Here is a 23,195-nt window from a genome sequence, read left to right on the forward strand (position 1 = left end):
GGTCTGAGCTTCGGCTCCCCGCTCGCTGCGATTCTGTCCCGCACTTCGGAGAGCCCGGAGTCGAGCACTGAGGCGGGACGGCGCCACCTGCGGGTCGGAAGCGTGCGTGCCGCTTAACTCCTGCCTGCCCGGCCCAGCTGACTGGTGAGGCTGGGGGCGGGCTGAGGGTTTGGGAGAAAGAGATGTACCTAGAGGTCTAGCCCTTCCCACCTGGGCTACCTCCACTGCCTGCCTCTCAATCCCGCCTTCCTTCATCGGGTCAACAACGTGGCTTGAGCGCCTTCTGTGGGCAAGGCACTACGACAAGCGTCTAAGATACAGCTCTGAACCAAACGCAAATGTCCAGACCTTGAGGAGCTGGTTGGAAACAGACCAAAACCAAAAAGTCAAATATGTCAGGTGGTGATAAGATATGTCAGTGTGAGGATACTGAAGCAGAGGAGAGGGATAGAAGGTCGGGGGGTGGCGGAGAAGATTGCGATTTTAAATAGCCCTTTCTTTCATGAGCTTCTATTCTAGATTCTGAAATCTAATTCTAGAATTGAATTCTAGATTCCAGTGGGGGGAGGTGAGCAATGAATGTACCAACAAACAAATGCGAATGTGGTGGTTGGTGATAACCTCTAAGAACAAAAATAAGCAAGGTGACAGGAAGAGAGAGTGAGGGGTGAGCTGGTGATTCGTTCATTCATTCATTACTTTGGACAGCTGATTATTGAGAGCTTCTCAGGTCCTGTGCCAGGTTCAGTAAAGAACACGTCCTCCCCTGGAACTCTCTGCCCAGTGGGGGAGACAGAATTGATCAAATCATTTCCAGAAATGAACATAAAACCGAAGGATTTACCTGGAGAGGTGAGCAAGGCCTCTCTAAGGATGCCATAGTTGGGCCCCATGTTTACTCATTTATTCTTTCAAGTACATATTTACTGTGTGATAAGTGAATAGGTGCTGGGGACACAGCATTGGGCCCCCTGTTCTGGAGGAGACAAACTGAACAAGCCACAGTGCCCTAAGGTAGATCCTTCCCCTTCTGGCCCTTCCTTTCATTTCTAAAATTAAAAGATTCATTTCCATAGAGTTGCCCATAATATTATTACACATTTTAAATCTGTTCACTTTCGTCACCTCCACCATCATGATCCTTGTCCAAGGTGCCATCGTCTTGTTGGTAGAGACCAGGGATGCTGCTAAGCATCTTCCAATGCACAGGTCAGAGCCCCACAGTAAAGAATTCTCCACGTCCATCAACAGATGACTGGATAAAAAAGATGTGGTGTACATATGTGTGTGTGTGTGTGTGTGTGTGTGTGTGTGTGTGTGTGTGTGTGTAATGGTATACAACTCAGCCATAAAAAAGAATACAATAATGCCATTTGCAGTAACATGGATGGACCTGGAGATCATCATTTTAAGTGAAGTAACCCAAAAAGAGAAAGATGCCATAGATACCATTTATATGTGGAATCTAAAAAAAGGGACACAAATAAACTTATCTACAAAACAGAAACAGATTCACAGACATAGAGAACAAACTTATGGTTACCAGGTGGGGAGGGATAAATTGGGAATTCGAAAATTGCACTTCTTGGAGAGTGATGGAAACGTTAACTGTCTTGATTGTGGTAGTGGTTTCGTTGTTGTACACATCTATCAAAATTCATCAAACTGTACATCTAAAATATGTGTAGTTTACCGTACAGAAACCATACCACAATAAAGGTGTTAAAAAATAAAATAAAATATTCTCCAGCCCTGAATGTCAATAGTGCCAAGGTTAGGAAACCTTCAATTAATTTAATAGATGGCAAAAGTATTTCCCAGTCTGGAAATGCTATCCTCTCAACCAGTAATTAGTGAGCATCTACTATGTGCCAACTATTATTCTGAACACTGAAGACACAGTGAGAATAAAACAGGCGGTCCTTATACTCATGGACTTATATTCCGGAGGGGGAATACAGTTAATAAACAAACAAATAAATAAACCAGATAATTTAATTGTGATAAATGCTGTGAAGAAAAGTAAGCAAGAAGAAGTGATAGACCATGACTGAGAAAGGCATCAGCAAGTTTAGATAGAATGATCAAGCAGAAAGCCTTCCTGGAGGAGGTGACATATCTAAGGTGAGAAACCGAGGACAGGAGAAGACAACCGTGTGACATTCTGAGGAAGGAAGTACAGGCAGGGGAACAGAAGGGGCCAAAGCCCTCAGGTAGAAATGAACTTGGGAAGGGAGGTCAGAGCGGTGGATGGAACCAGGCCAGGCAGAGTCTTGTTGGGATTTTATTCTCGAGGTTAAGGAATGAGTTTGAGGTTTTTCTTAATAATGATGGGAAGCCATGGTAGAATTTTAAGCCAAGAAGTCCCATGTGCATGTGGGAATGGCTGGACAATTTCACAGCCACAGGGCTCTGACAGGGGAGAGTCTTACCCCAGCCCAAGGCTAGTGCTAGATATTCCATGTCATTCAGATTCGTCATTCCAGGTGACTCAATTTTTGCAAAGTTCGGGCTCTGGCTCCAGATTCAGATAAAGAACTTCTGGGTACACCTGGATCTTAGAAGTGCAGCCAAATCTCTGTAACTTTTTAGCAACAGCTCTGTTGTTACTAGTTGTTAATTCTTATTTACTCAGTGCAAAGAATTCAGTGCAAACTTACTCAGAAGTCAGTATTGCCTAGTGGCTCAGAGAGTGAGTTCTGGAGTCAGAATGACTGGTGCCATTACTTGCAGAATGACCTTAGGCAAGTGGTTTAACCTCTTTGAGACTCGATTTTTCTCTGTGTAAAACAAGAATGTAAACTATTATGAGGAATTTACACAAAGCACTAACTCATTATTAGCTCTCATTAGCTGATGGATTGTAGGTTACCCAAGGGCAGGAGGTGGTCTCTCTTGTTCATCTGGAGTAACAGAACACGTAACTAACAGGGGCTTAAAGAATAAGGATATTTAGTTATCTCACACAAAAATTCAGAAAGAGGGTGGTGTGAGAGTTGATGCAGCGGCTCAACTGTGTTATTAAGGACCCAGGTTTTGTTTTCCCCTCGCCCCCGCCTTCTACAATATATTGGCTCTTTGTCTCAAGCTTGTTGCCTCCTAGTCACAAAATGGCTGCCACCACTCCCAGCAGTCAGTCTCTCTAAAACCATATTCAAAGGCAGAAAGAAGGAGATGGCTGAGGTGGCCAAAAATAATTCTCCTTTTATGCTTTTTTCCACCCACTGACAAGTTCCATACCATGGGTCACATGGCTGCTCCTATACCCATCACTGCCAAAGGAAATATGATTCGCCCCAGAGGGCTAGGCCAAGTACTGCCCTTACAAAATTGAAGTTTATTTAACAAGGAAGAAGTGAAGATTAAAGTTGGGTAGGCAACCAACAGTGTCTGACACACTGTTCCCATAGTGCCCAGCACAATGCCAGGTACAGAGTTACTGCTCAATAAATAGTTGTTGAATGAATAAATATATCCTCTTATATGAGGGGATATTAAGAAATTTATGAATAAGACACACCTTTGACTCTAGGAGTATCCAATCCTATTGGTGGGGATGTGAGGAAGATATATAAGAAATAAAATTGGCAAAGAGTTCTCTTACAGCCCCTCTTTCTGACTCCAAGCTTTTCATGAGGAGACCCCCTGAGATGATTCAGTTTCAAGTCAGCTAAACTGATATTTGTATATACCTTTTTAAAAGAAATGGCTAGTATGTAAGCAGTGTTCAGTCCTCTGGGCAATCCCCTACGCCAAACAGCAGAGGTCATGAGCTGGTTATCTGCAGAATTTTGTTGTGTGGGTCATTACAGTTTTTGTTTGTTTTTTAGTTTGAATCAATCTTTAAATGTCAGAGGAGTTTACATGAAAATCTGGATTTCTGGCTTCTCTTGAAAAATTAGAGGAGCTGATTAACACTGGCCCACCTTCCTATGTAACATGGTAATTACAGCTGGCACAGAGTAGTGGCTGGTCTTAAATCACAGCTGCCCCTATTAGGCAGGATATGCTCTCTACTTTGCTACAGTCTCCACTTCTCCCTAATGTTCTTCATTCAAGTCACTTTTCTCATTTATGTTACTTGCCTGGCCTTGATATAAATTTAAGTCCATGCTTTTTGTATACAAAGGCCAGGGAAGTTCAAAGAAATTGTCTTGCCATTCTGTTTTCCCAGGCTCTGCATAGTGCCCAATTTAGAATTTTTATTTTCTGGATGAAAAGACTATAAATTATTTGAAAGCATCTGGGCTTCATTCCTTAGAATTTTCCACCATCATAAACAGAGAGATTATCTAGAAATAAAGCCAATAGAAGGTAATGTAGATCCCTGAGACTGAGATTCTGAATCCTGACAACATCATCAGAGCTTCTGGATCCAGCCATGCCTGAAGGCAGTGCCTTTGGATTTTCCACTTCTGTGAGCTAAAGCCAGATTGAGTTGTGATTTTGTCATTTGTGTCACAAAGAGCTAAACTGATACGATTTTCTCTCCACTAACCAGAAGTTTACCATCTCCTTATAATGTACTTATCAGAAACTATGAAAAAAGAGTACTAAAACTTGGAATAATCTATAGAGAAGGAGCCCTGCATTAAGACTTCAAGTATAACCACCTCATTTTACAGATGGGAAAACTAAAATGCTCATCAAGAGGAACAGCATCTTAATGGTCAACCAGAGAGTGGGCAGCTGAGTACTGGACCCAGGTCATAAACATCTTCTGCTCAGGCCCGCTGGGCAGACTTCCCACTGAGAGGTGTTGAGAATTTTCCTCAAGGCTGAATGAGGTCAAGTCAGCCTAATTCATCCATCTAAATATAAATGAATCCCCCTTTAAGCTGGGCTGGCAAGAGACATGTTCAGTCTGAAGTCAGATTTTTTTTTTCCTTGCACTCCATAATCCCAGCTATCACTTATTTCTAATCCCACTGAGTGTTATAGTCAGATTTCCCGGCACTTCTGGGCACTGAGCAAGACTAATTAACCCCCTCTCCCTCTGCCCATGGACCCTTGGGAAGGAATAACTGTTTTATGAGGGTGGTTATGGGGTTACCCAAAGGCTCAAGGGAAATAATTGACATCTGAGCAGACATCACTCAGGACAACTGCTCTATGTTGTGGCCTTGCCCAGATAAAATTCCAGCAGCCTCAGGGATTTTTGCAGCAGCTTGGACTCCAGTCTTCTTGCCTGTTTCTCTTTTGTCCCAATAATAATAATAAAACTCAATAATAATAATCATAATCATGTTAACTGGGGTTAATGATAGACTCTACCTCCCAGGGTTGCTGGGGAGACTAATGAGATAATGCATGTGACAAGCTTAGCAGCGTATGTAACACTAGCAAGTACACACTAATATAACATTAGTAACAATACTAACAACCACAGTAATAGCAGCTTACATTGATTAAGCACTTACTGTATACCAAGCACTGTACTGAATACTTTGCATGTGTCTGACACCATTTAGAATTCTTTCTAGCTTTCTCATCCTTGGTCTCAATATTCTAACATAAAGAAGACCTATTAGCTGCTGGATGATCCTTGAGTGATCAGATGTTTGAGTCTAGTGCCTGTTCTATGCTAGCCTGATACCTTTATCAAGCCCTTGGTTTCCTGGCTCAGGTTCCTGGTATGTGGGTGAGTGGGTTCCTTGGTTTTCTGTCCAATCCAAATATTCATCCATTCATCTTTTCATCTTTTGCTCATCAATCCAACCACTCATTCATCCATCCACATATTCAGTTACCAAACTATCTATACACCCATTTATCTACCCACTCACCCATCAGTCCATGCACTCACTCACTCATCCATCTTTCTTTCCATTCATTCACATATTCTACCCATCATCCATCTTTCCACCCACTCATTCACCCACCTACCATTTATCCATCCATCTACCTATCCAATCATCTGTCTTTCCACCCACCTGTCTATCTGTCCATTCATTTATTCATCCAACCATATACCCAATCACTTACCCACTTACTCACTCATCTATCGATCGGTCTACTGACCCATACATCTATCTACCTCCTTATTCATCCCTTCACCCACTCATGCAGCCTAAATATTCATGCATCTACCCACCACTCACCCAGCCACCCAGCCACAATCTACCCACTTACTCAGCCATCCCCACCCATCTACCACCTAACATTTGTAGTGTTTACTTCATATAACACTCCATGCTAAGCCCTGGTATGGTCTCTTGAGCCCCCTGCCTGGGAGGAAAGGTGGACTCCACACGAGGGTCCCCCACAGAGGGAGATAGGTAAACCTGTATGTGGTCCACTGAGCCCCTTCATGGCCTGGACTTGGCCAAAGCCATTGACTCCCAGGGTCTGTGGCCAAACAGTGATTAAATACAGGATGAGGATGGACTGAGACATGGGCTTCCAGCAGAGCAATTAGAGGTAAACTAATATCTGTTCCCCACAGAGGAGCCTGAGGACTCCAAGATGCGAGAGAAAAGGAACAAGTCAGCAATAGGAGGAAAGCAAAGCCACAGAGATCATGAGCTAATTAACCTATTCTCCTAAGATAGTATTTCATTAAAATCCAGCCCTCCTGCCCTTTAAGGACTGATGTCTCTCCTACCTCGCCTCCATTGCCCCTTTCCACTCTGTCCTGATCTCATCTGCCTCCTCTCTGATCTCCCTTCCCCAATTTTAAACTTCCTTGAACCCGACCTCCCCACCTGCAACCAGGATTGACCTTTAAAGGCACAAGTCTGATCATGTCACTCCCCGGCTTATAATCCTTTATGACTCCTCATTATCTAGGATAAAGGATAAACTCTCCCAAGATGAGAAAAAAGCCATTCATTCACTTATTAGCACATATTTCCTGAGAACCTACTAGGTGCTGAGCTTAGGATGCATGCTGGGAATGCAGCAGTGTTGAAACCAACCTGCCCTCCTGGAGCTCACGTTTAAACAGGAGACATAAACACAGACCTTTAAAAATAATCTAATATTAATATTCACTGTGAAGGAAATAAGTAAAAGTGTGAGAGTAAGAACAGTGGGGAAAAGGGAAGAGGGTATAGCTCAAGTGGTAGAGTGCATGCCTAGCATGCACAAGGTCCTGGGTTCAATCCCTGATACCTCCTCTAAAAACAAATAAATAAACCTAATTACCTCCCCCCCCTAAAAAACCAAAAAAGAATAGTGGGGAAAATAATGAAGTGACTTCAGCTGAAGAACTCCCTGAGAGAGTGATGATGCAGATGAGTCTTAGAGTGATCACCAAACCATAAAGGTAGAAGGGAGAGCAGAAGCAAAGGTCCTGGGGCAGGAGGGAAGGTTGAAGGAGATGGAAGATGGCAGGTATGGCCAGGGTGGAGTGTGTGAGAGCAAGAGTGGGCTGAGAAGGAGTAGGAGAGAAAAACAAAGGAGGAGAGAAAAACCATGTAGGCGAGGGTTGTCTGCAGGTGTTTGGATTTCATGGCAAGAGCACTGATGGCTTTTAAGCAAGGGAGTATCTGATCTGATATTTACTTTCAGGATGTAAAAGGCTGTTTTCGAGGCTCTGGAGGCTCAGTTTCTGCTATGCTCAGAGCCTCTGAACTTAAGCACAATACCTAACAGGCACCCTCCCTCATGCCTTTTAGTAGTCACTCTATTTCTCCCCATCCCTCTGCCCCTTAACTCCTAGAAATCACTAACCTACTTTCTAACATTATTGATTTGCCTGTTCTGGACTTTTCACATAAACGGAATCATACAATATGTAGCTTTTTGTGACTGGCTTTTTTTGCCTAGTATATGTTTTCAGGATTCATCTATATTGTACCATATACCAGTACTTCATTCTTTTTGGTTGACAAATAGTATTCCATTGGGTGAATATACCATGTTGTGTTTATCTACTCATCAGTTAGTTGATAGACACTTGGGTTGTTTCCTCTTTGGGGCCATTTAATATCGACTCTTTGAGTGGTTGTATTAATTCTGATCTGGAACCTACCTTTCTGTGTTAGGAGTATTCAAATATCCTTTTGTAGATGGACCATGGAAGTAAATGACAAATGTATTCCTTAATGTCTTTACCTGGCAAAATAAAACTCTACAGTCTTTCTGTTGACTTTTATGGTATGGGAGTCTGAAAGGTCAAAGTCCTGGAGTTACAGACCTCTGATATAAAGTCAATGGCTCAGGGAAGCCAAGTGTTGTCCTTCTGGCCTTGCATGTGGCTCAGACCATGACTGGTAAACAGGAGAGCATAATGTAGCACTTCTCAAGCTGAGATACAGTACCCCTCCAGGGGCATGTACTGGTCTCCTGGAGAGAAAGACTACATCTCCCAGCCTCCTGTGCAGTAAGGAGTGTCATATAATTAAATTGTGACCAGTAGGAGAGAAGCAGTAGATTTTTTTCTTCTTTGCTCCTCTCTTCTTACTGCTGGCTGGAATGTGGACAAAATGGCTGGAGCTCAAGCAGCCATACTGGACCCTGAGGTGGAAAGCACTGGCTACAGATGCTGGAGGGACCAAAAGGAAGAGGTCTGCTGACTGTGGAGGTGCCACACCACCTCTGGTCTCATGTATCTGCATGAGAGAGAAAGAAATGGCTGCTGTGTTGAATGTAAACATTTTAATGTGTAAAATGTTGCTGTGTTACGCTCACAGTCAAATCCAATCCCACCAAATATGCTTCCATGGCCCCCCCACAGATGAGGAAACTGATGTGAGGGACATTTGCCTCAGGACATTATTTTCACTCAAAGATTTGAGAGAGAAAAAAAACAATTTACACTTTGCAATTTTTCCTAAAGCTAATTCATTTCTCCTCTTCTTTTTTATATTAGAACACATGCATACATTTGCATGGACAGAGAACATTCAGTGGATTTTTAAGAGACTTTCTCTGCTTGCCTTACTTTGGGTTGTGAGCCTCGTCCCCAGGGTCCTCGATGGGCATCCAGTCCCTCCTCTGCCATCAGGAGGATTGTTGATAGAAAGATTCTGAACACGGTCTCAGGAGGCAGAGAGACTTGCATTTGAGCCCTGTGACTACTACTTATTAACCACGTGTTCCTGGACCAGCCACTTCACTCTCTGACCCTCAGTTTCTTCCTCTGTAAAAATGGAGATAACAATGTATGACTTGGAGGGTGGCTGGAGGACTGACTTGGTTCTGTCTATGAAAGGCCCTGTCCCAGAGCCAGGCACACAGTAGGTGCTCTGTGGTCCCTTCCTAGGTACTAACCTCACCATTCTGGACACAGCCGACTCAATCCGAATCACACTCGGAGGCAGTTCCACAAACAAGGATGATTTAATATATTTCAGCACATTTCCACTCAACAATTTATGAAAATAGAACTCTTTATTAAAATAGCAAGGCGGAACAATCACTGCTACTCACAAAACACTGTCTTTAAAAAAAACAAACCAATAAACATCCAAATCAATGGCACTGGGCAAGACAGTTCAACTCTCAGAGCCTGTTTCTCCATCTGGAGAATGGGCAGGTAGGAAGTCACCAGCTCATTGTGGGCGGGACCCACTGATGGGAGGAGATGACCCTGGATGGCCCTTGCACCACGTGTAATGCACACCCAAGAGGTGGGCAGCATACTCCTCTTCCTGTCCCTTCCACCCCGTGATTGTCAAGGATAAAGTCTCAGGGTGGTGCTGGCGCGGCTTTAACACGACTGAAACACTTGTTTCATTTTGTATCAGAGAAGAGACAGATCTCAGGCTCTGAGCCTTGGTGACTCCTCATGGAGGACCCCTCCCCAGCAGATTTATTTTTCACAGTCACCTTCTATTTTTGGCAGCAAGTGATACATGTTGTCAGTTACCGGCAGTGGAAAAAGTTCCCTTTTTAAACATATTTAAGTTGAAAAAGAGTCTGTTTAAAGGAAAATGTCTGATAAACAACAATACAAAATACAGCAAAAAATAATAATCATGACAATGGTAAAGAAACACTGCATTAGATCAACCTATGAGGGCTTCTAATGTATGTTCTGCAATTTTGTGATTCTAAAGCAGGTATGAAGAAATACAATGGTGTCTGGGTACCTTCCTCTAAGTAACCAGATCCAAGGGGCTAACCCACTCATCTCTCCCTCTTTCTCCATAACTTATAGTTTTTAAAAGGGGAAAAAAGAAAAGAAAATTAATAAAGATTAAAACAAGGGTGGGTTTAAAGCTTCATCTCCCAAACTATACTTCAATATCTCCAGTACGAACTGGAGCTGCCTGGTGGGAGAATCGTCTCGTCTCTTCCTTACGATTGTGGCTCCAAGGAAGTGCCACCTTTAAAAAGAACAGGCCCTTTTCTGAACATCAGTGAGACTGTAGTCTCAGTGACAAAGCAGCCCTGATTTGGGAGGGGAAGTCAGAGGGCTTTTCCCCAGCACATCAGGGTAGCAGCCACGCACAAGAGATCTTCCTGGAGCTATTTCTGCTGGCCTCCTTCCTTCCCTTCCAAGCCAGGATGAGGCAGCTGAGGGTTGCCATGGAAACCGGCTCCATCCTCCCACAGGAGGCTGCCAGCCCTGATTTCCTGCAGAGTTAAGAAGCAGGCAGCAGCGGGGGTCACCCAGGCGTGAAGATGGGTTTCCCTGGGGATATCCTGCCTCCTGCCAATCATAGCATCTGTCTGGGAATCCTGAGGCCACCTGGAGGCTGAAGGCCAGGGAAACCCCCAAGCCCCCGTGCTACTCCAAGAAGAGACAAGACCCTGGAACATTCAGAGATCTCAGGTCCTCTCTCCTCCCTCCAGCCAAAGCTACAGGGTCCCGGCTATGTGTGTGTATGTGTGTCTACGTCTCATGGGATGCATCCACTTATAGGTGCCTCTGGCTCTGTCGGCTCCCTGACACCAAGCAGAACGGCCCCTCCACCACCTCCTTGAGCCCATGGAGCACAGAGCTGCCCATCTAGCATTTGCAACTGACAGTAAGTCTGTTTGCAGAATTCTAACAGTTTACAAGCTGTGTGACCCTGGGCAAGTCACTTCACCTCTCTGAGCCCATTTCCTCATCTATAAATCCTCTCTTCACAGAGGTGATATGACAAAGTAGAAATACTGTGTCTACTGTTCCTGTCACAGGCATTTAGAGTGTCCTCAATGAACAGGACCTAATATTAGTAATACTTAGCATCATATAAAGGTTTCCAGGTAATTTTTCTTTTGATCTGTTTTTTTCCCCCGTAAAACAGATGCAAGTTTTCATCATTGATCTTTTTGATCAAGGTGGGAGTACACTTAGGATAGGATCCATTGGTCTGAGGATCAATTAGCAGGTTCCCACCACCTCCTACAATATCACCTCTAACAGTGGGAACAGGGTTCTCAAACATGAGTGCTTTTGGGGGAACAGGAGGTACCATGAATGGAGAAGCAGATCAAGTAAAGGTCCCGGTGAACCAGAGCGCACTGCCCCAGATGAGGGAGGCAGCTGCTACTCAGCTCTGGTCCATGGTTGTCCTTGGGAATATGCCCAGTGTGGACAGATCTTTCCAGTTTTCAAGAGAAGCTGGACATTTTGAATCAACTTTCCCAAAGGTGATAAGATAATAGTGACGTAATTTTTGTAAGTGTAGGCCACACAGAACAGGTCTGCAGTCTGCAGGGTGTCCACAGCTGAAGCGTCTGGGCTAGAGTGTAGGAAGCCAATACGTCCTCTTTCTGTTTTGGTTTGACCAGTCCCAGGAGCCCTGGCTGCTTCCTTTCACGGGGGCCATCCCATCTGGACTGTGTCTTGCTAATTCCCTGCTGGAGTCCCAGCACTGGGAAAATCCATCCCCTCTGAAACCCGAAACTCTAGTGCAGAGAAGTCGGCTGCTCAGAGCCCAGCATCTGGCGGGCGCTCCCGCCCTGCACTGTGGGTGCACCAGCCTCTGGACACCCTCCCGTGTCTTCTCAAGGATCAGTGTGAATAGAGAGAAGCAGGAAGTGTCTAGCGAATGGGGCACCTAGGAAAGCAGAACCTAAGGGATTCCTTGGCTTTAGGCAGTTTAATAAGAATTTTGGGACAGAGTTTATTTCAACAGACACACTGCTAGGCCCTGAATGGCCTTTTCCTGGCCAGCATCTGCTTTGACTGGTTAAGCCCTGAACCACACCATTGTCAGGGGCTTGGACGGCGGCCCCTCAGGGGCTGAGGGCAGAGCAGTGAGGTCTCGTTTTGCCCTGTCTGCCCTCACTTTAGCAGATATCCTAAAGGTGAGAGGAGCAAGGGGGCGCTGGCAGCAGAAAGAGCCTCATTTTGAAACTAAACCTTTGCAGCAGATAATCTGTAGAGCTCTGGGTGTCTTTGTCCCCCTTCTGTCAGCTTCCCTTCTTTCCCCTCCCCCAGACACAGCCTTCCAGGAAAACAAAACAAAACAACAGGGAAGGAGTAATGGTGGCACTGTTGGGTGTTCAAAGCTCTGCACCCAGGCCCAACGCAGGCACAGAAAGTTGGGCGATGGGCGGTGGGCTGGGTGGAGGCGCGCACCCGCGGAGCCCCGTCTGCCCCGGAGCTCACGGCCGGGTGCGGTAACGGATGGGCACGTCGTGTTCTGGCTGCATCAGCCCAAAGCCGTACCTGCTGAGGTCAAACTCAGGGATCTCCACATCCGGACTGATCAGCTCCAGGTCAAAGTGCAGCAGCACGAGGAACACGAATCTGCAGGGAGACAGCGTTCAAGGTGTGACTTGGGAGGGTTGGGGGGGGGGTGGTCATCCAGACTCAGGCAGGAAGGCGATGGCTTCCTCCTGAGTCTGAGCCCAGCTCTCACTTCGGGAAAGGTGGGAGAAGGAAGGTGAGAGAGCAGAGCACGAGTGCTTCCTGCTCACCAAAGTCCATGAGTTCCTGGTCCTGGCAGATGGGCTGGGGGCAGAAGCGTCCTATGTCAGTTCCATGCCAAAGCATTTCAGAGCCAGTGCGTGACTCCAGCTTTCTCTGCTGCCTGGTAGCTGTGTGGGCCTCACGTTGAGATGATGAACCGGGAAGATGGAAAGAGCCCAGCCCCTGAGTCCCTGCTCGGAGGGGAGGAGCCCCCCCAAACCTACAGCCGACCTGTGTGGGAACCAAGCTTTTGTTGGACAAGCCAGTGAGACTTGGGGGTTGTCTGCTGCAGCAGCAGAGCCTTGCTTCTCCTGATTAACAAGGACAGTGACCCTTCCTGATTCTTCCACCATACTCATCCCACCCCTTCTCTGCCTTAGGGCTGACGCTAAACCGTAGCTGCCTTTGTGAGATCAGAAACAGGCACCCCTCCCTCAAGACATCTTACTGTGGGAAAACTGTTAGAATAGACCAACTCTGCAAGAACAGGCAGGCACTCTTTGCTGCCATCTTCCGGAAAGCTGTCCTAACAAGCACACAAACCGGCGGATGATGTAATCGGCGTGCCCGTAAAGGTGGTGGCGGCCCCAGCTGATGTTACCTGGTTCCTGCCCACCTGCGATCTTACCACCACCTGTGCTAGTAAAGGTCAGACTGGGTCCTCTACTGCTCTGGGTCCTACCCACCTCACCGCGACCCAGGTGCCCAATGCGGGACAGAGCACACGGCAGGGGTTCTTTAATTTTACTGAACAAGTGGAAAAGAGGGAAGACGAGGGAAGAAACATCAGCGCCCTGGGAAGGAGAGCTGGGGGCAGACCTGGGCTCCGTCTCTTAAGGGCGTGTGACCCTTGTGAGGTCTCTTTCCCCCTCGGGGCCTTGGTTTCCCTGTCTGGTCAAAGAGGGTCAAAGAGGTGAGATGTGTCCCTTCCAGCTTTGAAGCAGCAGGACGGTAGAGGATGAGTTTACACGAGGAGGGGTGGTTCTGTACCCACACCTGGATTTGGATCCTGGTACCTACCTCCACTTACCAGGTGCCTGACCTTGACAAATGATTTGACCTCTAGCATCAGTGACAAACTGACCACCTCGAAGGTTACCATAATGATTAAGTGAGACAAAAATAACAGCAAACTGGGGGGAGGGCATAGCTCAGTGGTAGAGTGCATGCCCAGCATGCATGGAGTCCTGGGTTCTATCCCCAGTACCTCCATTAAAAAAATAAACCTAATTAGCTCTTCCCTGACCAAAAAACCCAAAAAGAACAACAAATTAACTAATTCATTGACCACTTTATGCCAGACCCTGTGCTAAGCATTTCATATCCATCATCTCTTTTTAATCCCTCCGAAAACTTCATGGAGTAGGAAATGCAGTCGATTCTGCTACCATAGTTGCTTTGAACACATGAATTCATTCCAGTGGCATTGATCTCCTAGGGTACGAACGAAGCATAATGCAAATTGCACATTTCCTTACGTGTCATTTCATCTGCCAGAAACACTAGGAGAATAACAAACTACACTCGGATGAACCCAGTTGAGCAGGAATTCATAAAACGCACACACCTAAACTCTATCCACCAGCAACCTCAGCTCACGGGGTGGGTGGTGAGCCTCGCCATTCCCCGCAGGCATCTGATCTCAGACACCCCTCCTTCCACACTTCACTGCAGCTCACAGCTCCATCCAACACCCGCTTCCACGGCAAACTTCAGGTCGTTTTCACAGTAAAGCGCAATATTTATTGTACATAACACTGAGGTGTTTCTATTTATTCCATTTAACACGTGTGAGCCTGTACCACCATATCTTCCTAGGTGCGTATCTTTTTGTGTGTCACTGATGACGTTTTTGAGTGTTGGGCCCCACCCCCATCTCCTGCACAATCCTGTGCTTTTCGTTGTGTGATTTCCTGTGGTGCAGTGATTTTTAGGAATGCCGGTGAGACATTAGAGCAGAACCGGCTGTCTTATGATCTCCATTTGACTGCTGAGAAAACTGAGGCCAAACGGTTAGTGTAATGTGTCCATTCACCAGCATAATGCCCGCACATTAATAATAGTGGTATTCGTCATTACAATGATAACTAACTTTTATTAAGTACCTATTGTGAACCAGGCAGTGGGGTAAGTACCCAGAAAGGTCCAATTCATGTGTTCCAACACCCCTAGGATGTCATCTGATCAGTACCCCTACTTTACAGTGGAGGAAACAGAGGCACAGAGGTTACCCAGCTGGACAGAAGGACAGGGTGATGTCATAATATCTGGTTCAATCTGTCTGTGATCAGGGGACCAAGGCTCGTGGGCCCAGGGAGGAGAATTTACGAGGCACTCGGCTCCCCTTCCGGGTACTCACTGTTTGATGCTGCTGGTGGCGTAAGCCCTGCCCAGGCACTGGTTGTGCCCCGCTCCCCACGGCATGCTGTAGTTCTTCAGTCGCTTCCCATCCTTGTAAAAGTCTTTCTTCTCTGATCCATCAGGGTTCAGGAATCGGTTGTACTTAAATACCTGAGACAGGAAGGAAGTCCCTTTCTGACGCCACCCCCAAAATCAAAACATGCCTGCATGAGGGGGCGGTATAGCTCAGTGATAGAGCACGTGCTTAGCATGCATGAGGTCCTTGGTTCAAAACACGCCTGCACAAAGAAAAATGAGCAAGGATGTTCATCACACTCGCATTTATAAGAGAGGAAAACAGGAAAGAAGGTGAAGTGCAGTTGATAGGGGACTGGTTAAAAATTACGGCAGCTGTTTACAAGGCTGAGCTTGGTCTGAGCATGCTGACACAGAAGGAACATTTAAGACTGGTTGTTGAGTGAAAAAAGCAAGTTTTGGAATAGCACGTATTGTGTGATCCTGTGCACACACCTGCCTATTTGTATGTGTGTGAGTGTGTTGTGGGTATGTCTGTAAAAGCATGATATTATCTGAGGGACACACTTCCACCCACTGTTAGGGAACCCGTGGAACTGGAGAGGAAGGGGAACGAAGACAAATCTCCACTTTTAAATATATATGTCTACGTATTTCTATAAATATATATTACTCTGCAATTTAAAATAAAATTATTTTTTTAAAAAAGAGAATGCCAGTTTCCTTTGGTTGCAGTGTAGAGTGGTGATGTGAAGACTATCTGAGCACAGGGCTTGTTGTACAGAGGAGGTGAGGTGCTGAATGAAAGATGGGGGGAAGGATGGTAAATGGACAAGTGGATGGACAGATGGAAGAGTGAGTGGATGGATGGATGGAGGGAGGGAGGGAGGGATGAATGTGTGGCTGGGTGAATGGATAGATGGCTGGGTGGGTGGATGGATGGATGCACAGCACAGAGCCTGGCACGCAGGGAGCACTTACATCTGTTGTGAAAGTTTGCACCATGTTGAAGTCCAGAGAGAGGGAAAAGTGTTGAGAAGCTGACATTAGAACATTGTGAAATCAGGAAGAATTGCTCAGCTGTCCCTTGCAAAGCACTCAGTGTATGCCTCGTGCTATTTTGACGTCTTACATGATCACATTTCATCCTCCTGACAACCCAGCAAGGTAGGTGCTCTTATAACGACCACTTCACAGGTGAGGAAACAGAGGCACAGAGAGGTGAAGAAATCTGGGCAAGGTCACACAGCAAAGAGCAGAAGTGGGCTGCCACTCAGATCCAGCACTGACTTTGCCCCCATGATCTCTGGTATGCCTTTTACCTCTGGGTCTGTGTAGATTTCTGGGTCCTTCTGGGGACTCAGGAAGGGGAAGAGGAGGAGGCGGTCACCACGTCGCAGGGAGAATTCCCGCCCATCTGCCATGCGCAAGGCCAGGTCCACCACGACCTCGCGGGTGATGAAGGGTGCAGCGGTGAGCCTGAGGCTCTCACTCAGCACGCTGTCTGCACGGGGCAGGGACAGGGGAGAGTCAGCCACTGGAATGCCACCTCCAGGCCTCACTTTACAGAGGCAGGTAGGGAGGCTCGGAGAGGGTGTATGAATTGTCCACCACCACAAAGCAAGGCCAAAGCAGGCCAAGTGATGAGATGTGACTGCCATGCTCTTCAGAGACCTTGGATGTGAGGGTTTGGATCTCACCCTAAAAGAAGCTGTGAGGGATGGTGGGAGCCAGGGAGATGTCAGGGAAGGCTAGGGAGAGAGCAGGGCCAAGAATATTGGCTGTGTCTGCCTGCCCAGCATACATTCCCCTTCTGGAAACAGTTCCCTGGTTTTCTTCTGGGGACCACCCCCTCTCCCACTCTAAGGGGTTAAGCTGTTGATTCCACACTCAACACCTTGGATTGGGCTGTGACTGGCTGATGACAGCATCCCAACCGTCTGAACCCCATGATGGGTTCAAGATAGGTAATGACCCCAAAAGAGCCAATTGGACACAGTCCTGGGACTCTGGGTAGGGACACTGCAGAGAAGCACACCTTCACAGGCCAGGAACAAGTCAGCCCAGAGCCAACCCAGTGGAAAACGGGGCTGAGGATGGAGAGAGACTGAGATCTGATGGTCTTGTTAAACTACTTAGATCCACCTGTGCCTGAAGCCAGTCCCTCTGGACTTTCTAGTTACCTGCCCCCAAACAAAGTCCCTTTTCTGCTTCAGCCTGTTTAAGTTAGGCTTTCTGCCACTTGCAACCAAAAATCTCCCACTGAAACCATGAGCCTTGGATAGTGGAGACCAGGGCATGGAGATGTCAGGTCTATGAAGGCAGGAGGACTCTAGGTCAGACTGATGGAACTTGGACGACGGGAGCCCATGTTGGGGGGCGGGGCTTGGGGGCCCACGATGACCCAGTCTTTGGGAACGTCTCAGAGGGTGTGTCTCACCAAGCACAGGCGTGCTGTCCAAAACCTTCTGTGGGAGGGCAGTCATCTGTGACACGGACGGCTCCGCTCGAGAGAGGACAGGCTCGAGCTCCGCACGGACGGCAGCCAGGGCCTCGGGATTCTTGAGGAGGAAGAGCAGGAGCCAGAAGGCAGCAGGCCCCATGTTCCCCTGCAGTGAGGAGGAGCCCCCAGCACACCATCAGGAGGGCGAAGCTGGGGTGAGAGCTGACGGGTCTGTGCCATGGACACAGGCCTGGGCTCCCAGCCCTGCTTGACCCATGACTCTTCAGCCTCAGGACGCAGCCCAAACACGCTTTGTGGCTTTGGCGTAGCCCAATGCCTACCTCAAGGCCATTCTTGGCATCCCTGACCTTGAGCAAAATCATTGATCTGAAGTCACACAGGTCATCTCCAAAGCTAATCAGTGTAAATGCTGGTAATATGAACAAAGTTTCTCAATTAAGGCTACTGTTAACGTCTGAGGGTGAGTCCTTGGTTCCAATTCCCCACCCTTTCCCCTATCCGTGCATGTTACCATGTGACTCCACACCTCCTCCCATTAAAGGGGCAGAGTGTATTTCCCCAGCCCCTTGGAGTTGGGCTCAGCCATGTGATGTGCTTTGGCCAATAGAATGAGGCAGAATTGACTGACCAGCAGTTCTAAGTCTAGGTCTTAAGAGAGCTTTTGTGTGTCCACTTGCCCAGCAGCCGGCTGGTCCCAAGAGGAGGATGAGAAGCACAAGGAGCAGAGCTGAGCTGTCCAGCTCGGCCCGGTCTAGACCAGCTGATTCCCAGCAGAGCCTCTGACAGGTGAGTTAAAGAAATGCTCATCGGGGTACGCCACTGAGTTTTTGTGGTTGTTCGTTACGCAACAATAGCAAATGGATACAACATGTGAATGTTGGCTTTCAAATATCTGAGTGTTGTGTACATATATAGCAAAGCAGCAAGGATCAGTGATGCCTGTGATGTAAAACGTCCCAGTTGTTAAGTAATCAGAAAAATGGATAAAATTTCTTGCTCTAAGACTTCAACCTTGGCTGAGTATTTTAAGACTGTTATTCAGCATGTGGCTAAAATGTGTGTGGGGTGTCCTTAAGTGAACTCTAGACATAGGTGGAATACCAATTCACCTCCATTTGGAGGAAGATTTTTGTCTACCGTAAATGACTATCCTAGCCAATCTTAATAATGGAACATTAAGTAGTCATTAAATGTCATGTTTATCCAGAAATTCTATTGCAGACATAACTGCACGTGGACCAAAGGGCATTTGCACAAGGATATTTACGGCAGTGCTGATGTAGCAGCAAAAGACTGGAAGCAACCTCAATGCCTATCAATAGGAGATCAGTAGATAAATGATGATCTGTCCACAGGATAATGACATTGGACGCTGTTAAAAAGGAGCTGACTCTGATAGGGGACTGTAGCCAAGACAGGGGCTTCACTGTGCTGCTATTTGTGTCTATGTTTAAAGAGGGATATATATGAAGAAACACAGACCATCTCTAGAAGGAAACTCGAGAACCTGGCATCTGAGGTTGCCTCTGGGACAGAAGCTGAGAGGGGGAGAGGCGGTAAATAAATGCACTAAAGCATCAGTGGTGGTGAAACAGATTTTCTTTCTTTCTTTAGCTGCCATGAATTCAGCACCAAGGAGGTGCCAGGTTCCCTCGTCCAATCCTCCCATCAAGCAAGCACCGTTAGCACACCTTTTACTGAAAAGGAAAACTAAGCAGTCCCTAGTCCCTCCCCACTGCCCAGCAGGTAGTGAGGGCTCAGTGGTATTTGTCCAGTAAACACCTGTGTCTCTTTGGGCTGGGGGCCTCCGAGGCAGCCTGGGAGGTGGGCTGGCAGAGCCCTGAACCAGGATCAGAACCAGGCAGAGCTGGGTTCACCTGCCCACTTCCTGTGCCTCTGGACAAGCCACTCCCCCTTCTGGGTCTCAGAACCTCCCTTTTGGTAAAATGAGGATAAAAACATGGCCACACCTGGGGCGGCCTCAGGGAATACAAGCGAGCCCCAGAGGCTGAGCACAGAGCAGGTGCTCAAAGCTGGTCCCCTCCTTCCACCAGCCCTCTCCCGGGGGTTTCAGAACAGATGGGGGCCTTGGACTCTCGCTGAGATTTCCTCCAGCACCTCAGGGCTGCCTGAGACAAAGCAAGGTCACTTGCTGTCCATCACTTAAATAGCCAGGGGCATGTAGGTGATAAATAATTCAGCTTTGGGCTAACTCCATGCCAAGGCCATTTCATCTTGCCTGGATGGTCAGATGGGGGCCACCACTCACTAACCGGAAAGCAGGAGTGGAACAAGAGGCTGCTCAGTTAACTCTGCTTCCAGGGAGAAGCTGTGGCAAGTTAGGGAGGTGACAAAGACTGCCTTCCACCCATCTGCACAGATGTGAGTGTGCATGTCTGTGTGTGTGCATGACCACACAACCATAAGAGATCTTTAATCCACTACCCTGGAAGATGTGTTCTCCCGTGAGGCCCTGCCTCAGTTTACCCAGGATGACATTTCCGGTCTAATCTTATTCCCTCCCGCCAGCAAAGTCCACCAGCCAGCAGCGCCTGTGTTCTACTTTTCTGTGAATGGCAGTAGGTGACCTCCAGGGGGCGCTCACTGTGATCAGACTCCGTGCTCAGCGACTCTCGTGCGCCACCTTGTGGACCTCGCACCACACTGTCAGTCAATAGGAATTGGGGACACCTGCACAATCTTCCGCCTTTGGGTAACAGCACCCATTTTCCTTTGGGAAAACTACCTCTACTTCACTATAAGTCCGTGTGGATCGTCTGGGACTGAACCACCCTCTCCAGACCTCAGGTGTGGCCATGGGACCCAGCCTGGGTCACTCAGTCAGTGATGGACTTAGAGGGAACAAGTTACCTGGGCTGGGCCAGTGGGTATCAGACTTGGGGCTTGTGCTAGAATTTACAGGACAGAGGCGCCCTCCTCCACGGGGACTGCCAAATTGCCAGGAGCCGCGGGTGGCCCTCACTGCCACCATCTGGAAAAGCCCACCTGAGGCTCGAGGAATGGAGAGCTGAGGGGTGGGACATTACAGATTACATTTCTTGTCATTGTTTATGATTAAATTTTTTTCTAAGGGAATTAAAAATACCCTTAGTGCAAAGTGGAATCCTGGAAGAGAAAAGGGACATTAGTGGAAAAACTGGGGAAATCTGAATAAAGTACAAACTTAATTAATAGTAATGTACCAATGCTGGTTTCTTAGTTTCCCCAAATGTACTGTAAGAGGTTAACACTGGGGCAAGCTGGGTGAAGGGTATTTGGAAACTGTATTATCTCTGCAACTCTTTTGTAATCTAAAATTATCTCAAAATAAAACCACTGAAGGGGAAAACCCAGTTCTCTGTACAGCTATTATTCTTACTGCCTCCTCTTTTCAGATGGTGAAACTGAAGCCCAGAGAAGTGAAGTGACTCGTTCAAGGTCACAGGACTGGTCGGCAGTGGAGCTGGGATTCCACCCAAGTCTGTCTGACTTGGAACACTGCTTCTGCTCTCCACCCCTAGGTCACAGTGCCACCATGATCACTATTCCAGCTGACCATCTGCAGACCTGGCGCCCCTGCAGCTCCCACAGTCCCCACCCCCCACCACTCAGGACCACCGAGGAGTTCCTGGGGCCATGGCTGCGGAGGCCAAGCCAGATGTGGGGAAGGAACAGAAGAAGGAGACTTGACGGATGGGGCCGTGGGAGCTGACTGTGTCCACAGTTCACGGTGTCAATCCCAGCATCACTGTGGTCAGCAGAGCCACCCGCTGCCTGACAGCTCAGAGCTGGGAGGGCAGCCAGGACCATGATGAGCCTTCCACGGCAGCCTCAGGGAGCTCTCCTCCCTCGCTAAGTATTTGTCTAGTATGTTTTCTGAGCTCTGGTTATCTACTGAACACAGTTACAGGATTTTACGTGCATCATTTCCTTTCATCCTCACCACAGCGTCACCGAAGCCCTGCTGTCTCTTTCACAGATGGGTAAACTGAAGCACTGAGAAGTTAAGGGACTGACTTGCTAGGAAGTGGCAAAGTCAGGATTCAAGTTTAAGCAGGTTGGTCACACAGCCAGTCCCCTAAACCACTGGGCTACACAGCCTCTTGGCCCTGCTCTCAAGACTGCAGATCTTGGGGTCTCCCTTCTGCCTGAAATCTGGGCGCTGCCAACAACTCAGTCTCAGAGGATTAACAGTAATGCACCAATGCTGATTTCTTAGTTTCCCCAAATGCACTGTGGCTCTGTAAGAGGTTAACACTCTTACAGAGGACATCCTGTCCCCAATTCCCATCCAGTTCTCCTGGCCCCAGACTTTCTGCCACTCAAGCCCTCAGGCCAGCATCCAGTTCTGCTGACAGAGGTCACTTCCATAAGGGATTCTGGGGACAGTTTGGAGCTCCAAGTCATGGCCCATAAATATGTTATTAGACACTAATGGGGCCCCAAATGCTGATTAAACCCAGCCCCCAGCCCTTGTCAGCCTCTGCCTGTAAGGACAGTTAAAGGCTCTGGAGAGAAAACTAAAAATAAGTTCTAAGTCGATGGGAGAGGAATTACCCAGAAATGTTGGCCTATGCAACTGTCACTGCCGAGGTGGGGCCGAGAGAAGGAGGGGGCTCAGGGGCCAGGGCCAGGGTAGAAGCCAGGCCTGGGGATGCAGCATCCTCAGCCCTGCTTTCTCTTATTCCAGTATGTGGTCCATTACCAATGCCACCGGCACTGTCTTCCCTTCCTTTCCAGAATCTAACCACTTCCTCCTCATCTCCATGACCACCACCTGGTCCTGCCACCATTGTCTCTTCGCTAGTGTCCCTGCTTCTGCCCTTGCTCCTCAGATCCTGTCTCTCCTGTGCTCAGAACCTTGCCAGGGCTCTCACCTCACCCAGAAAAAGAACCCAAGTCCTTACTAGGGCCCACGAGACCCTCCATGATCTCTTCCCTCAGTCCCACTACCCATCCTCACTGTGCTTGGCCACACTCAACTCCTTGCTGTTGCCCAAACACCTGATGTGATCCAACCCCAGGGCCTTTGCACCTGCGGTTTCCTCTACCTGGAATACTCTACCCTCACATCTTCCCAAAGTCTCTGTATCTAGTTCTTTCTTATTATCCAGGGCTCAGCTCAGACATCTCCTCCTCAGAGAGGCCTCCCTGGTCACCCTGGCCAGGATAGACCCCCCCAGGACCTATCTAGTTATGACCCTGTTTTAGATCCTGCATATCAGCATCTAAAATCACCCTGTATGTGTTTCCTTGATGTCCGCCCCACCCCCATCCCTTGCTAAAACATAACCAACACAAAACAGGGTCTTTAAGGTCCAGAGTAAGTACTCAATGGAACTTTTAAATGAGTCTTCAAAATAACTGGTCTGCACACTTCAGTAATGCTAAGGTCATGAAAAACCATGAAAGGCACCGAAACTGTTCCATATTTAAGAAAACTGAAAAGGCAGAATGACTAAATGCACTGTGTGATCCTGGATTGGAGGCTGGACCAAGATGAGCCATAAAGGATATTACTGGGACAACTGGCAAAACTGGAATATGGACTGTATGTTA

At 47.5% G+C, this 23,195-nt stretch overlaps 1 protein-coding gene and 1 long non-coding RNA gene across 3 annotated transcripts in view; one reads left to right on the forward strand and one right to left on the reverse strand.

Annotated features, from left to right (window-relative positions):
- Window positions 1–39: 39 nt before the first annotated feature.
- Window positions 40–21,255, forward strand: LOC116657834. Its single transcript, XR_004312971.1, has 3 exons — window positions 40–144; window positions 18,318–18,422; window positions 21,032–21,255. It is a non-coding gene; the product is annotated as an uncharacterized LOC116657834 (long non-coding RNA).
- PTGIS (prostaglandin I2 synthase) overlaps window positions 9,318–23,195 on the reverse strand; it is a 35,073-nt gene continuing 21,195 nt past the window's right edge. For both annotated transcript variants that reach the window (XM_032461349.1, XM_032461350.1), the window contains 4 exons: window positions 17,613–17,781; window positions 16,495–16,676; window positions 15,156–15,307; window positions 9,318–12,634 (listed from right to left, as the gene is read on the reverse strand). In XM_032461349.1, coding sequence (XP_032317240.1) covers window positions 12,490–12,634; window positions 15,156–15,307; window positions 16,495–16,676; window positions 17,613–17,781 — 648 coding nt within the window. In that variant the 3' untranslated portion in view covers window positions 9,318–12,489. The remainder of the gene's footprint in view (window positions 12,635–15,155; window positions 15,308–16,494; window positions 16,677–17,612; window positions 17,782–23,195) is intronic.

Source organism: Camelus ferus, chromosome 19, assembly GCF_009834535.1.
Source record: "Camelus ferus isolate YT-003-E chromosome 19, BCGSAC_Cfer_1.0, whole genome shotgun sequence".
In the NCBI taxonomy this organism is placed as follows: domain Eukaryota; kingdom Metazoa; phylum Chordata; class Mammalia; order Artiodactyla; family Camelidae; genus Camelus; species Camelus ferus.